At 30.8% G+C, this 19,042-nt stretch overlaps 1 protein-coding gene across 1 annotated transcript in view; it reads right to left on the minus strand.

The window, feature by feature from the left end:
• Positions 1 to 19,042, minus strand: part of LOC142327938 (uncharacterized) — a 77,276-nt gene that overhangs the window by 23,771 nt on the left and 34,463 nt on the right. The window contains exon 3 of the mRNA XM_075371330.1: positions 2,540 to 2,592. Coding sequence (XP_075227445.1) covers positions 2,540 to 2,592 — 53 coding nt within the window. The remainder of the gene's footprint in view (positions 1 to 2,539; positions 2,593 to 19,042) is intronic.

Below are 19,042 nucleotides of genomic sequence, written 5' to 3' on the forward strand. Positions count from 1 at the left end.
GGAGCATTAGAAGTAAAAACTTTTTTTGGAGATTATTTATTAAAATTTATTATTTTGTTGAACATTTTTTTATTAAAATGATTCTTTAAGGCACAAAACTAAAAAACCAATTTTTTTAAGAATCTGTATACTTCTCTGTTATAGCTGTAGATTCTAAATTCAAGAATACTTCACAAAGAACAAATTTACTAGCAAATTATGATGATGTAAATTAATTAATCAACAGAGAGAAAAAATTATCTATAATGTTCACTAAAGCAAAGACAACTCTTGTCAATTCTCATATTCATGAAAAATACTGTTTTGAATATTTTCATGTCACTTTAATATATATTATCACAGCTGCAACCGTAGATTCTTATATAATATGGGATGAAATGGAGTATCATCTGAATTCTATCATATCTGCAAAGTTAAACACATTGTGCGTATAAAAAGAAAAACTTTGCAAATTTACCTTCATTTTAATGAATTACTCTTTAGAATTTATTTTATAATCTGTTAGTAGTTAATTAACATTCCCTGTTGTTGTAGTGGGCGAGTCAATTTGTTAGTCACCACCAGTTGCCAACAATTATGCCAGGACCCAAATTCTAAGGCGAGTGCCTCAGGAACTCATATGCATAATATGGGCAACAGTGCCCATAGGTATAGTAGCACTAGCTAGGATAGGACCCTAACCACCCGGCAATCACTCTGCTATAATACAACTTGTTGGAAGGATGTGGCGATTGACTTAATGGGTCCATATCCAGAAACGGAACGAGGCAACAGACATCTGTTTTCCTGCTAGGTAGAGCTAGGCCCGTTGCTCGAGCAACTGGAGGAGAAAGCTGTTTAGAGGAAGAACTGTTTTGCCGATGGAGGTATCCTGTAGCCCTCCTGACAGATAATGGGAATGCATTTACAAGATGTAAGTGGAAGAAGTTATGCCGCTTCCGTCACATTGCACACTGGACTCCCTTCTACCATCCACGGCACGTCGTAATGAGGAGGTGAAGAAGACACTGAGGATATCTCAATGTCTTTTTCAATCAAGATTGGGCCTTGCGTCTTGGCAGGTTAGATGGGATGAATCCCCCCACAGGTTGCTACACGCACAGTATATTTCCTATAGTGTCTGATTTAGGTGCAATTAGATGGGTTTCCTCCAACTGGTATATCACACAGTTTCTCTCCAGGCATGGCGCCTTTAGAGCGAGTTTGGATAGGTTTTGTTTGGTGGATTTGGGTCAATGACTGGATTGTGGGACTAATGATACAGTGGACCCATGTCCTCTATGTCTGTTCCTGATATGAGGTCGAATGTTCACGAGCTGTTAGGAAACTTGAGAGAATACATCCCTTTCTGGATCTCCGAATGAACTGGAAGATCCGCGAGGAGTGGTCTATAAGTGGCTGGTTTTCTTCACACCCTTGCGGTATGTAGGTCTGCAGAGTGAGTTTAATCAAGGTATTTGATCATGGTAGGATCCTGGGTGGCTAGAGGTCGAGCCTAGACATTAGATTGGTTGGAGGTAGGCGCATTGGCATTGTGCCATGGTTATATTGGTATCATTTGTGATTCAATTTGGGGCTCCCATTGGTAGGGGTGGCCGCACTGCTGGGATATGGCTGGGGGCGTGGCAGTGTCCCTGATTGTGACTATGCCCCCTAGTTAGGTAATCTAATTTGGCCAATTTATTGGGTGTAGGTCTGAATTTCTATGTTGCATAAAACATAATTTTGATTGGTATGAGTGTAGTACTTATTAGACTTATGACTCATTTGTTTTCTGAGGCACTGACAGTCATGAACGGTGTTGTCAAATTTAGACTAGGCGCGGGGTCCACGCTTCTGTGGACCCCAGTTAGGCGTGGTCTCGGTTAGTTAATTTGAGGGAATCATGTAAGGTTGGATGTGAAGATGTCCGTATGAGGCCTACGTGAAGGCAAAATTTGAATTGTATTTTACTGATGTAAATGTCTGCCGAGGCTTTTACATCGGTGGCACCCAACCAAGGCCTGGCTGATGACTGTGAGATGCAATCAGTTAGAGGGTTTAAAGACACTTCCGGTAAAGCCCCTCAGGACTCGGAATGGAGGGGGTGATGTGGCGATCGGTAATGTCACAAGGTGGGTGTCTTTCCCTAGGGGGTTGGGATGAGGATATCTCTCGAGCAGGATGTCCAACACATAACCTGGTATAAGGGTGTGCCGTGACTGCCGCGACCCAACTGCCGCTGAGGGTAAGCTCGGTCAGATTCCAATGGACGAGCCCCTACTCCCCTATTATAGGCGAGCCAACATCGCTGGAGACTACATTCCGGACCCAACAGTCCTTCTCAGGGCTGCCTCACAAAACGCACAAATGACCATTTTGAAGGACATCACTCAAAATGCCTTATAAATTTTCCGGTGAAGAATACACAGACATAATTTTTTTTATTATGGGTTCTACAATAGAAACGCAAGAGCTGTACAGCAAGGATATCTTTACAACTTTTTGAATAGAATTCCAGGCCACAGAACTTGCTTTGGTATTTTCGGTGCTTACAAACCATTGGATCATTGCAATCTTCTTCATATACTGCTGAATGAAAAGAAAAATATCCTAACAGGGAAGAAGGAAATGTAATTTAGGATATTGAACTGAGCCCAGACATCAGTACCAGAAGAATGTCTTACCACACTGGTTGTGTTCTTAACACAAAGTATGACGAATGTTTAGAAAATATATACTTTTAATAAACCTTTTAATCTACAAAAGGTACAACATTTATTTCCTAGAGATCTTCCTGTATATTAAAATTTTTGTTACAGGATTCTGGACATTGTTAATAATGTAGATTTTATATTGTTTACCAATGAAACCCCATTTACTCAAAGTGATATTTTTAATTAAAAAAAGTAACAAATGAAGTCATGAAAATCATACAGCACCGTCAAAACTGGATACAAACACAGGTTCTACATAATGTTTGGTGCAGTATATAGTTAAAAAAATATTGGAACCATTTATTTTCAATGTGTTTGTTTCAAGTGCTTCTTCATACTTAGGAAAAATTTGGCAGATGTTCTTCAAATAATAATAAGGCAGAAGATTTTTAACATGATGTGGCAACTCCACACTTTTTTTCTAGCAGTTAGACAACGCTTTTAAACAAATGGATTGAGCATGGTGGCCTTATCGACTAGCTCCAAGGTTGCCTCACCTAACACCTCATTTTATTTAAAAAAATGAAACGTAAAAGTAAGAAAACCTAACCTTAATTTCTTAGATAAACAGTGTTGACAACTTAAAAAATTACTCATGTTTCACCTGTAAAATTTAAAAAATAAAAAATAAATAAATACACAAAATGTACACGTATATTATTTATTAATAACATAAATATTTGTTAAAAAAAAGATAAATAATTAGTAAAATAAATTAATAAATATTAACAAAAATATAAGAATCAAAAATTCTATTACTTGTACCCTTTGTTTGATTAAAGGTAAATTATTTACCAATAAAATCTACAGAAAAGCTCTAAAGTAATACTAACAAAATGTATTTTTGTATTATCTTTATTCGCCTCATTTTATTTATTTTTTCTAAATTGATATCTTTTTCATTTATACAGCAATTAGTATAATAGTTTTAATAACAGATATTTAAAATCAAATGAATTTATGATTATTTGATTTGAAATAATCATATACTGCCAACCAATAATTTTTTTTCTTTTTAACATGTCAACCAGTTAACAGCTTTTGGGTAAGTCCTTGTAAAAATATAAAAAAAAATATATTAAACACAATTTTTTTATTAACCTACATCATATTTAAATCATCACAGATGATTTTATAGTTATTTTGAGTTCCAAGACTTAAAAACAATCATTATTTTCTAACTACCATTTCATAACACTGAATTTGATAAAACAAGAATCAATTATATGATACAATATAATATATATATATAATATATATAATATATATATAATATATATTATATATTATATGATACTTTATATTTGAAATATAAATGAGAGAAAATCATGAGATTTTTCTTAAAAATTAAAAAAAAAAGAAATCAACTGAATTGGGATAATACAAAAATACCAAAAACAATAAATAAAAATAATATTAATTACAAATGGAGACTCCTAACTTCCAAAGTTAAATACAAAAAAAAATTATAAAATAAAAAAAATTACAACATTTTATCATTTATAATGTTAATATAAAATGCATAAATACAAGTAATAATTTAAATTAATATAAATTACTAGTAATTAATAAAGATAAAATACTGACTATCCAACTTACAGATATCTAACACAATCAAAAATGGATAAATTACATGTAATTACATATTTCATACATCACTTCTTTAGAATATTTTAGTAACAAATATACCTGGCTGTAAAAATTATACCAGTAGTTTATATGTTCAGATAAAATTTATAAACTAAATGAAATGATTGACCAGTATAATTACGGTGCTACATTATTATTATGAAAGCGTAAGTTGTCTTGGCTAAAAGTTGTATTTTAAAAACCACTCTGGGAAAAAAGTAGTTTTACACTATATTAAAAATTATTTTTTGTTGGTTCCTGAATCAAACAAATTAAAATTGCTGGCAATTTAGGTAATTTGTTAAAAAACAATACAGTTATCTCATACTGTTCTACAGTGAAACAACTGTACAGAAAAGTATACTATACTAATGTTATCTAATGTTTGATTCTGGCCGTTGAAGTACTGCTGTCTCTCTTACTCTCTCTCTAAATGAAATGCTGGAAAGGTATTGGCTCTCATCATCAATAATACAAAACAGAGTACTAATAATACAAGTACTATTACTGCCAGAAATTACATTAGTCTGTACATATAACTGTAGATTTTCTACATAGTATTTTTATATACTGTAGAATGTATATAATATTTTTCAAGAACCATTAGTTAATTGTTGGTTTTAATTATTTTTGTCGTGCAATGACTTCAAAAAGAGGTAGGCCTGTCACTCTATTTGTGATAAGGCAGTTTTCAGTCAGGGCGTAATTGTTCATAGCCAAGTATGGGAAATGGCTCTTTAACTGTGCAGAATGGTTCATCCAAATTATCAACACTGAGTTAAGAACGACCAAGAGGTTCTCCAGTAACTGATTTAGATATGTTTACAGCTGTTTTCATTTGCAGACACATTTACAATTAGTACTCAAAGAATGAATATCCAACAACTAAGAAGCTATTATTTTCTCTTCGGTAGGTTGAGTTATTTTACGGAAAGTACACATTTTTACTAAAAGTGTTGCATAATATTGTTGCTCGTAGTAGTATTTCTGAAGCAAATGAAGACTGTTAATTTTAATGAAATGCTTTGATTAGACAAAACTTTGGCTAATGCTAACCACTAAAAACCCAAAAGCATGAACTGATGAAACTCTTGACGATACTATGCCTGTGTCTACCGGTTGAGGTAGAAGATTCGTTTTATATCATGCAGTAACAGTTGATAGGTTTGTAAATGAAGCGCTATTAATGTTCAAATAAAATAAACCGAACAACTACCATGAGGATGAAACATTCCCAAAAATAAATGAGATTTATAGAAGAAAAATACATCTGCTAAACAAAAGGCTTATCAGTGGGAGATCAGGACGCCTTGCTGTAAATGCTTATATAGGATATACATAACCAATACTCCAGCCAATTTGTTAACACAGAGTACGGCTTAAAACAATTATCACAGTGAAATTTCATAAACAATTCATGTGTTTCTGTAGAGTTTCAGGCTAATATATTATTCCTGTACATCACTAAATCATAAAAATGACAAAAATTATGACAAGTTAATAAGTTATATGATATTTAACACAAACAAAAATTTACACACAGTTAATGACGGCACAACAAATTAAATTTAAAGTGATATGGCATACATAAGTTTTACTTCATATAGTGGTAACAACTACACATTAATAAAATTTTTATAGCCATACAACTGTAAAGTTAGATTATTTTTTTGAACAAACCTTGGATAATACCTTATACTAATTTTAATTAAAAAAATAATTCACAATGTAATAATCAGAATAGTTATTCAAATGAAAAAAAAAACATTCTTCAGCTTAAAAAACTTTTTTAATTAAATAAGTATAAATCTTATCAGAAGGAAACTTTCTGTATTCAGTAAATAAACTTATGATTCTTTGTAAAAGCAATTAATTAAAATTATATTTAAAAATTATTGTTAATTATTTTTTATTCCTAAATGAATTTTCTTATTCCTTTAATATTGTTTTCTTATTGGTTATTCCTTTAATTCAAAGACCTTTTGGACTTTGATATGAGAAATATCAATTTTTATTACATATATAACTTCAATATATAAATTTTTAAATGTGGAAAAGTTTTAGTTGAATTAAAAACAATAGAATTATTTAATTGTTCTAATTTTTACTCATTTTCTATTTATATTTGTCAGTATCCATATTTCTGCAAGATTTATCAATTTTTTTACTTAATTGCTCATGTTTAAGTTGGATAATCGAGACTCTGCTGTACATTGAAATTCTTTGACTCTAAGACACTATATTTTTTTAATTTAATTTTTTATTTGAATGGGTTGTTTTATTTTACAATAATTCATACATCATGAATTATAAGTAAATATAAAAAAAATAAAATATTTTTATTATTGTTTAAGTAGCTGAACGAGTGAAAAATTCAATGACTAACCTTAAAAAAAAATTTGAAGGGCTTGACGTAATAACATGGTAACCCACACTTTGTGCAAATTCGAAGTATTTTAACCATGCTGTACTGTTGATATCAACATTTATGGAACACTACTAAGTAGTTTGCTGGAAGCTCTACAGCTGGCAGAGTAAGGCATGTTATGATATCCCACACCCACCTGATTCACAATGCATAAACTGGTAACCCTTAAAACCACGTAGTTATAATGGAAAGTTTGAGTAGTGTTGTGTGGCAAAAAGACGTAGAAGAGCCCTTCTTGATCTAATATTAATGACTTCTTTGAATGGATGCACTATTTGAATCTTCAAATAGTGCATCCAATCTTCCAGAATCTTCTGGAAGCGATTATAATCCAGGAAGGGAAGAAGATAGCGAGTTGTAAGAGGTAAATGTGAATTGGTAAATTATGTTTACATACTTTCAACATGTACTAAAATATTATGTTGATTACCATGTTTTGAACTCTAGGAAATAAAATATAGTTTTAAATAAAGTTCTGGACATTAAATGTGATTTAACATAGTTGTTAAGATGCTTCTACATGCAATAATGGCATATTCATAACCATTTGGGCGTCCAATGTACCGAACACAAAAACGTGTGGCTTACCATGTTCTGCACTTTTCTATAACCAGCCAATGTGGATCACATATCCATTTTTTTAGTTAAATGCTGAGAAAAAATTGCAGAACATGGAAGTAATGCGACTGCAAATAGCTCTTATCTTCACACTGAAGAAGAAAAGACCTGCGCTAAGGGCTGTTATAGAGTTGGAAAAGGTACAGGAGGGGATTACACAACTTGGGCCTAATACACGGCCTTTAAAGGAAAAGAAACCATGGCTTGGGGACTTTTAAACAAAAGAGATATTGTGACGACTGCAAATGTCCTATAAAGTGTTATGAAAGGCTTGGGAAAGAAAACAGGGAAAAACAATTAGTGAGTGTTGGAAGTACAGAAGCTTTGATCTCCAAAACTCTTATTTGCATGAACGAATCAAAATTTTTACAATAAAGCACAGAAACACCAAGAATGATGAGAGTAGAAGGAATAATACTGTGTCTTAAACAATATTAATCAATTCTGTTGAAGTAAACGTTCGTATTAAGGCATTTCTTAACATTCATGGGCAAAAAAAGTCAAGAGGATGAGTAGAACTGCTAATAAAAAAAATGTCAGAGATTTGAGTACTTCATTAGGTAACAGGAAACTTTGTGATAACAGAGCGAATAAATATACTTTAGAACAAACTAACTTTGTTCTTGCCCACGTAAATGGAATTTCTAAATTCCAAAGTCATTACAGTGGGAAGAAGAACCCAGACAAAGTTTATTTTGATCATGAGTACTCTTTTGCAAACATATATGATAATTACTGTGAAAAATTTTGCAAAGAATGTAATGTAAAGCCTTGTATCTTCTGACAAGTATAGAAGTATGCTGAGGAAACTCAACATTGCTTTCAAACAGCCCAAAACTGACTCATGCAATGCTTTGCATATAAAAATAAAACAATGAAGAATGGATAATGATTCAAGCCACTTCCAAAGTTCTTATCTGAACAAGAATTACACCACAGGAAAGCAAAGGCTGGATTAGAAATAATAAAAACTTTTAGGAAAGATGCCAGAGAGGATGGTTTTTATATGTTTATACTTTTGATTTGCAGTAAGCCTTGCCCCTTCCTAAGTTAAACACAGGCCCTGCATTTTACTGTTGAAACCTATGGGGGTATAACATAAGCTTACATGACTGCAAAACTGAGAGGGGGCTACTTTTATTTTTGGGATTAGTTTACAGCAGGACGTGGCTCCAAAGAAATTGGCAGTTGCCTAAAAACACACTCTAAGAAATATGATTAACGGTGAGAAGCTGGTTTTAATAAGTGACAAAGGTGGCAGCCAAATCAAGAATTGGTCTAAGGTATCACTTTGGTCATATTTAGTAGCAAAAGGGCGATTAAAAACATTAACTCACTATTTTCCAATATCAAGTCATACCTTGTTTCCAAATGATTTTCCAGGATTTTGGCATAGAGAACTATGTCGGAAGGCACGGGGCAAGATGTTTATACTCCTGAACAACGGGTAGGCATTACACAAAACTCCTGTTATAAAAATAAATTCATTGTTACCTATATGAAAAGAGAAGATTTCTATAGTATTTCGATCTACAATCAAAGTGTTTACTTTCAGAATCAAAGATGAAGAGAAGCAACCAATAGAGTTTGCAAAAGCTGTAAATTTTCATCTGAAAAACCTATGAAGGTTAAGAAAGACATAGCTACACCTCTAAAGAAATGAAAGTAAGTCTGTGACTCAAGAGGAAAACAAGTACTTGTAAGTTCATCATTGTTCCCTTAGAAGCATCAAAAAGAAAAACTTATGTCTCAAGGATGAAATACATTACCCACTTAAAAACTAGATTCTGAATGTATTCTGGGAAACTATTTCAAGGTCATAGACCTGAAAAAGAGTTGAATGAAGATCCATTAGAAAATGTTTAAATGCGATTTGATTTGACAGTTGCTTTGCAACCCTGTATTAACATATGGACAAAATCTGAAAATCGTACATTTAACAGTTATTTGTAGAACATAAAACCTCATTTTGCCAACAATTTAGGTTCAGTAGGTTACCATGTTATTATTCCCAGCCCTTCAATTATTTAAGGCAAGATTTTGAAATATTAATTTTTCCATAAACTTTTACTGATGATGGATTTTGGCAATAATAAGAAAGAAGCTTATTCAAAGTTAATGAATAAGTTTCAGCTGTATGGTAGCAAATTCTTTCATTTGGAAGCATACAGTGTTTTATTATTTAATGGATGAACTAAATAGCATGGAAGACAATGTTTTACGGAAGAAGTACCATAATTAATGAATAATCTTAAAAAAATAGAAAAAGAGAAGCCCATGAGTTAATTATTAAATTAAATATATTATAATTATAGTAACATTAAAATAACACTAATAATAATAATACAAAAGAAATTTGGATTATCAAATAATCTGGATAATTAATTGAAAGATACATGTTATTTTATAAGTAACCAGATGAGGCCAAAAATTTCCTTTTATTAAAACTGTTAAAAATTGAATAAAACAAACCTAAATGCTGAAATAAACAAAATTTTTCATACTTTTTAATTTTATCTTTTAGAAGTTGACAACAAATTACAAAAAAAAAACAACTGTTTAACTTAACTAAACGACTAATCAATTTGGCAAAACATTATTTATTAATGAAGAACTGAAAAAGTTCCTATAATGGGTACAACAATGGAATTCGATGGTTTTCAAACAGTTGTGACAGCAGCCAATCCTCTGAAGTGAAGAGAGAATGTGATGCTTGATGGAAGCATCCACAACATAGTTTGTGTTCAGTACTATATGGTAAGCAACAAAATATCTGTGAGAATGCATACAGATCAGCAGCCAAGTCTCATGAGTTTTATCTTATATAAGCAAACATTACATAAGTTTATACAATATTATAATTTTATATAATTTTATCTACATGAAAGGTGCGATCAAAAAGTTCTATGTATGCTATAATGAGCACTGAACTGAAATTAATCTTTAGTTCAGGAAACCACAAAAACTCAGTAAGATTCTTTTCCATAGACAGGATGTAGTAATCTTAAGCATAACGCTCATGGTAGCTCAACTTACACAATCTCAGATCATGGTATCCATCATTACTTGTATTATTTCTTAAAATGTCCATTATATTTACAATTTTCTATCTAAGAAGAAGATTTACCCAAGAATTTAAAGTAAATAGACATGGAAGAATTTCTTAGTTAAATGTTATTTCGAGATGTAATCAACATGAGTAATGTTAGTGAAATTTGTAGTTATTATACGAATAGTATGTACTCAGGAAATGTTGAGAGTTACAGCAGTAATTATTCAAAGTTTAACTCATTCTTTTAGGCATCATACATATGATGTCTAACATATGTTTCTTTAAACATATCCGACTGAATGTTTGACATATCTTACAGTGCAAAATCAAATTTCACCTGTATACTATTCACTTTGTTTATAAACTTTTCGATGCCAATAAAGAAGTGCAATTAGAATTCTTATGAATCCTGAATAAAATTTAGTTGAAGTCTAAAATTTAATAAAATTATGAATATTTCTTGACAGCACTATATAACTTTTCAAATTTTTTTTTTTGAAAAAAATTATTTATTAAACCAAATGGAGTCAGAGCAAAAGAGTAAAAACATATATTTCAACTTTAGGGAGATTGATTTTTTGGAAAAAAATTTTTTGAGATTATTTATGTATTCATTGTAAGCAACAAATTTTCTTTAATAAAGTTTTCTCTAAAATGCATCAAAAGAAAATCAAAATTGTTTTTTTTTTTGCGATATGTCTTCAATCCATTAATGAATTTTGAAAAGAATTAATACTATCAATGCCCCATATATATAGAAATTTTTGAGCCAATTTGAAAAAAATCAGCTTGGTTAAACCTAGGATATAGGGCCAAAAGCAGTAACACATACATGTACATACATTTTTTTTGGGTTTAGATGAACTAGTTGGACCCAAAAACATAAAGATTTGAAAAAACCTGATACTCCATTTTTGATAAGATCACCATACCCTTTAATCTACCCTTTATTCTATATATATTTACCCTTTATTTTATATATATATTCTTTACTAGGAAAGTAAAGCTATACAACATTTTTTAGTATGGAATCGAAAGTGTCTTAGAATCTAATAAATGCAATTTATATATAGAATTATAAATATTATATATATAAAATAAGTTATATTTAATTATAAAGTATATATATATATATATATAATAAATTATCGGTGGGATAACAATTACATTTTTTTCTCATAACAAAATAACAAAACATACATAAAACAAAAAACTACGTTATTATGCGACAATAATGAATAAATAAAAATTATCAATCAACAATTATAACATGTTAAGAATAGTTCTTTAAAAATTAAATGTATAGTAAAAGCTGTTATACTTAAAAGCTAATGTTATTAAAAATAAAACAAGATGTAAAAACGAAAAATTGACAAGTAACTTATGACTAATAAAATTTACTATGGCATTATTTATTAATAATAAATACTTAATATTATCAATTATTTTATCAAAAAATTAAAAAAAATATAAACTTTCAGCAACTTTTATAAAGGCAATAGCAAATTCAACAGGAAAAATAAAATATTGTATTCAGTCATTAAAAATTATCTGTCACACTGATGAATCAATTACTGGCCATAGTCATGAGTAGGAAATACATTTCTGTGTTGTCTTGAGATTATTTTTTAAGTGGACTATGAGATTGAAAAAATGGTTAAATATATTTAAAATTATATTTTTCTTTAATATATAATAAAATATTTTTTCAAATACACTTAAATATTTTATTTAGAATATGTTTAAGTTTAATAATTTGCTATGAATTAGTTGAACAAGTTTTTTACTATGAATTAATTGACAGTGTTCAGTGATCCATTTTTGGCTTTCTGAAGGTGAAAAACCAGTTAATATTTAATCTTGTATGACCAAACAATACGGATAAAGTTGTGTGAACTGCAAAAATTTTTATACGGGGGTAGAAAAATATAAACAGTCAAATTTCAGCAAATTATGAGCACCGTTCTGAACGACCGACTGAAGTTGAAAAATTACAAGTAAGTATCAGTACAGTAAATTATCACCAACAAGCTCATAAAGCTAATGTAAAATAAGTGCAAAAAAGATTTCAAGAAAATTGACAAACACCAAAAGGAGACATGGCATGTGCACAGAGCTGAAACAAAGGTATCAGCAGATAGATGTTGCTTTTTTGCACTGTGTTCTAACCTGTGATGGCCTCACCATTATAAACTGAAATCGAAAAGACAGAGCTTGAAGTGGAAGTGCATAAGTTCACCTGTCAAGAATAAATTCTGAACCAATTATCAGCAGGAAAAATCAGGATGACACATTTTTGGGATGTTTAAGGTCTGATTTTCATCTCGGCACAAAGGCATCATTTTACTTCCTGATAAAAATCCACCTTATACAGTTCAGGTAACACTAGAAGTCAAAAAATTGCATTGGGAAGTCCTATTTCAGCCCCAATGGATTTTCACTTGATTGGTTTGATTTTTCACTCAAGGAGACGCTATGTAAAATTCCGTTGATGACATCAAAAAGAATGTGCCAAATTGGGACCAACGAGACAAAGATTTCTTTGCAGTATGCATAAATAGCCTGATTCACAGATTGGACAACTTTAATGTTGCTTGAGATTATGTTGAAAAGTGAAAAAAGTTACATTGATTAAATAAAATGTTTTAATTCCAGAACAGTTTGTATCTTTAATTAATGAATGACCCTAGTACATTGAAAACAGAAGCTGTTTTCATGTATAATATGAAAAAATGACAACATACATTTACCTATCAGTATCAAATACTGCACTTAATGTAGCCCTCTGACTGAGTTTACTACATCCAATATGAATTGGAATGCCTGTAGAATATGAAACAATGGCAACATACATTTACATATCAGTATCAAATTCTGGACTAAATTTGGCCTTTTCATTGTGTTAACAACAACATCCAATATAAATTGGAGAGCCTATATATATATATATGAACTAATGCCAACATAAATTCTCTTAAAAGTATCAAATTCATCAGTTATTGTTTGTATTTAGTTCATCTAATATGAATTTGAAAGGATTTATAATATTAACCTATGCGAACATACATTCCCCTTTCAGTAACAAATTCTGCGCTTAATGTTGCCCTCTCACTGTGTTTACTTCATCGAATATAAATTTGAAAGCCTAAATATTATGAAATAAATACTACATACATTCACCTATCAGTATCAAATTCTGCTATTAATATTGCCCTTTCACTGTGTTTAGTACATCCAATATGAATTTGAAAGCCTATATAATATGAACCAATGCCAAAATACATCACCTATCAGCATCAAATTCGGCACTTAATATGCCCTTTCACTGTGTTTAGTACATCCAATATGAATTTGAAAGCATATATAATATGAACCTATGCGAATACACATTCCCCTTTTTGTATCAAATTCTACAATTAATGTTGCTTTCTCCCAGTCTTTACTACATCCAATATGAATTTGAATGCCAATATACTATGAACCAATGACAACATACATTAAACTATGTGTATCAATTGCTGCACTTAATGTTGCCCTCTCCCTGTGCTTACATCATCTAAAATTATTAAAATATACACCAATGACAACATACATCACTCATGAGTATGAAATTCAGCACATTTTTGCCCTTACACTGTGTTTACTACATCCAATATGAATTTGAAACCATATGTACTAAAAACCAATGGCAACATACATTCACCTAGCAATATCATATACTGCATATAATGTAGCCCTCTTAATGAGTTTAGTACACCCAATATGAATTTGAAAGCATATACATTATGAAACAATGCCAACATACATTCACCTAGCAGTATCAAATTCTGCAACTAATGGTACCCTCTCTCTGTGTTTACTAAAACCAATATGAATTTGAAAGCCTTTATAACATGAATCTTTGTGAACATACATTCATCTATCAGTATCCAATTTTCAGAAAATGTAGTCCGATCATTGTTTTTACTACATTCATTATGAATTTGAAAGCCTATATAATATGAACCAATGCCAACATACATTCACCTATCAGTAATAAATACTGCTCTTAATGTAGCCCTCTGTCTGCGTTTACAACATCCAATAAAAATATGAATGCTATTATAATTCGAACAAATCCCAACATACATTCACCTAGCAAGATTAAATTCTTCACTGATTTTTGCTCTCTCGTTGTGTTTACTACATTCAATATGAATTTGAAAGGCTATATAATATGAATCAATGCCAACATAAATTCACCTATAAGTATCAAATTCAAATCTTAATGTTGGCCTTTTAGTGTGTTTACTACATCCAATGAGAATTTGAAAGCCTGTATAATATGAAAAAATGACAACATACATTTACCTATCAGTATCAAATACTGCACTTAATGTAGCTCTCTGACTGTGTTTTCTACATCCAATATGAATTGGAATGCCTCTAGAATATGAAACAATGGCAACATACATTTACCTATCAGTATCAAATTCTGCACATAAATTTGCCTTTTCACTGTGTTAACAACATCCAATATGAAATGGAGTATCAATGAAAAGTATCAAATTCATCAGTTATTGTTTGTATTTAGTTCATCTAATATGAATTTGAAAGGATTTATAATATTAACCTATGCGAACATACATTCCCCTTTCAATATCAAATTCTGCACTTAATGTTGCCCTATCATTGTGTTTAGTACATCCAATATGAATTTGAAAGACTATATAATATGAACTAATGCGAAAATACATTCAACTATCAGCATCAAATTCTGCATTTAATATTGCCCTTTCACTGTGTTTAGTACAACCAATATGAATTTTAAAGCCTATATAATGAACCTATGCGAATATACATTCCCCTTTCTGTATCAAATTCTACAACTAATGTAACCCACTGCCTGCGTTTACTACATCCAATAAAAATTTGAATGCTAATATAATACGAACCAATGCCAACATACATTCACCTGGCAAGATCAAATTCTTCACTTATTTTTGCTCTCTCGTTGTGTTTACTACATTCATTATGAATTAGAAAGCCTATATAATATGAATCAATGCAAACATAAATTCACCTATAAGTTTCAAATTTAAATCTCAGTGTTGGCCTTTTAGTGTGTTTACTACATCCAATTTGAATTTGAAAGCCTGTAAAATATGAAAAATAGACAACTTACATTTACTTATCAGTATCAAATACTGAACTTAATGTAGCCCTCTGAATGTGTTTACTACATCCAATATGATTTGTAATGCCTCTAGAATATGAAAGAATGGCAACATACATTTACCTATCAGTATCAAATTCCGGACTTAATTTGGCGTTTTCTATGAGTAACAACAACATCCAATATAAATTTGAAACCCTATATAATATGAACAATTACCATCATACGTTTACCTATCATTATCAAATTTTGCACCTAATGGTACCCTCTCAAAGTGTGTACTACATCCATTAAAAAATTTGAAAGCCTATATATATATGAACTAATGCCAACATACATTCACCTATCAGTATCAAAATTTTTTTCCTAATGTCGTCAAGCTGTTTTTACTACATGCATTATGAATTTGAAAACCTATATATTATGAACCAATGCCAACATACATTCACCTAGCAGTATCAAATACTGCACTTAATGTAGCCCTCTTAATGAGTTTACTACAACCAATAAAAATTTGAATGCTAATATAATACGAACCAATGCCAACTTACATTCACCTATCAGTATCAAATACTTCACTTATTGTTTGTATTTAGTTAATCTAATATGAATTTGAAATGATATATAATATGAACCTATGCGAACATACATTCCCCTTTCAGTATCAAATTCTGCGCTTAATGTTGCCCTCTCACTGTGTTTACTTCATCGAATATAAATTTGAAAGCCTATATAATATGAACAATTACCAACTTACATAACCTATCATTATCAAATTTTGCACCTAATGGTACCCTCTCAAAGTGTGTACTACATCCATTATAAATTTGAAAGCCTATATAGTATGAACTAATGACAACATACATTCACTTATGATTATCAAATTCAGCACTTTTTTCCCGTACACCGTGTTTACTACATCCAATATGAATTTTGAAGCCATTATAATATGAACCAATGATAACATACATTCACGAACCAGTATCAAATACTGCACTTAATGTAGCCCACTGACTGCATTTACTACATTCAATATGAATTTTAATACCAATATTATATGAACCAATGAGAACATACATTCACCTATGAGTATCAAATATTGCACTAATTGGTACCCTCTCACTGTGTTTACTAGATCCAATATGATTTTGAAAGACTATATAATATGAACCTATGCCAGCATACATTCCCTTTTCTGTTTCAACTTCTGCACTTTATTTAGCCGTCTGACTGGGTTTGCTTTATCCATTATGAATTAATACAAATATATAATGAACTAATGACAAAATACATTTAACAATCGGTATCAAATTTTATACCTAATATTGTGCTGTAGCTGTTTTAGTACTCTCTCAACGTGTGTACTACATCCATTATAAATTTGAAAGCCTATGTAGTATGAACTAGTGACAACATACATTCACTTACGATTATCAAATTCAGCACTTTTTGCCCTTACACTGTGTTTACTACATTCAATATGAATTTGAAAGCCTATATATTATGAACCAATGACAACATACATTCACCTATCAGTATTAAATTCTGCTCTCAATGTAGCCCTCTGCTGCGTTTACTACATCAAATAAAAATATGAATGCTAATATAATACGAACCAATGCCAACATACATTCACCTATCAGCATCAAATACGGCACTTAATATGCCCTTTCACTGTGTTTAGTACATCCAATATGAATTTGAAAGCCTATATAATATGAATCAATGCCAACATAAATTCACCTATAAGTATCAAATTCAAATCTTGATGTTGGCCTTTTAGTGTGTTTACTAAATCCAATGAGAATTTCAAAGCCTGTATAATATGAAAAAATGACAATATACATTTACCTATCAGTATCAAATACTACTGCACTTAATGTAGCCCTCTGACTGTGTTTTCTACATCCAATATGAATTGGAATGCCTCTAGAATATGAAACAATGGCAACATACATTTACCTGTCAGTATCAAATTCTGCACATAATTTTTCCTTTTCACTGTGTTAGCAACATCCAATATGAATTGGAAAGCCTATATATATATATATGAACTAACGCCAACATATATTCACGAAACAGTATCAAATTCATCACTTATTGTTTGTATTTAGTTCATCTAATATGAATTTGAAAGGATATATAATGTTAACCTATGCGAACATACATTCCCCTTTCAGTATCAGTCTGCGCTTAATGTTGCCCTCTCATTGTGTTTAGTACATCCAATATGATTTTGAAAGCCTATATAATAAAAACCAATGACAACATATAATCACGTAGCAGTATTAAATACTGCAACTAATGGTACCCTCTCACTGTGTTTACTAAAACCAATATGAATTTGAAAGCCTTTATAACATGAATCTATGTCAAAATACATTCACCTATCAGTATTAAATACTGCTCTTAATGTAGCCCTCTGTCTGCATTTACTACGTCCAATAAAAATGTGAATGCTATTATAATTCGAACAAATTCCAACATACATTCACTTAGCAAGATTAAATTCTTCACTTATTTTTGCTCTCTCGTTGTGTTTACTACATGCAATATGAATTTGAAAGCCTATATAATATGAATCAATGCCAACATAAATTCACCTATAAGTATCAAATTCAAATCTTAATGTTGACCTTTTAGTGTGATTACTACATCCAATGAGAATTTGAAAGCCTGTATAATATGAAAAAATGACCTCATACATTTACCTATCAGTATCAAATACTGCACTTAATTAGCCCTCTGACTGTGTTTTCTACATCTAATATGAATTGGAATGCCTCTAGAATATGAAACAATGGCAACATACATTTACCTATAAGTACCAAATTCTGCACGTAATTTTTCCTTTTCACTGTGTTAGCAACATCCAATATGAATTGGAAAGCCTATATATATATATCTGAACTAACGCCAACATATATTCACGAAACAGTATCAAATTCATCACTTATTGTTTGTATTCAGTTCATCTAATATGAATTTGAAAGGATTTATAATATTAACCTATGCGAACATACATTACCCTTTCAGTATCAAATTCTGCGCTTAATGTTGCCCTCTCAATGTGTTTAGAACATCCAATATGTATTTAAATGCCAATATAATATGAACCAAAGACAACATACATTCAAGTATGTGTATCAATTGCTGCATTTAATGTTGCCCTCTTCCTGTGTTTACATCATCTAATATGAATTTTAAAGCCATTATAATATTAACCAATGACAACATACATTCATGTATGAGTATAAAATTCAGAACCTTTTTCTCTCACACTGTGTTTACAACATTCAATATGAACTTGAAAGCCTATATATTATGAACCAATGACAACATACATTCACTTATGAGTATCAAATTCTAAACTTAATGTTGCCCTCTCCCTGTGTTTACATCATCCAATATGAATTTGAATGCCAATATAATATGAACCAATGACAAAATACATTCAACTATGT

Source organism: Lycorma delicatula, chromosome 7 (genome assembly GCF_047948215.1).
Source record: "Lycorma delicatula isolate Av1 chromosome 7, ASM4794821v1, whole genome shotgun sequence".
NCBI classification, from domain to species: domain Eukaryota; kingdom Metazoa; phylum Arthropoda; class Insecta; order Hemiptera; family Fulgoridae; genus Lycorma; species Lycorma delicatula.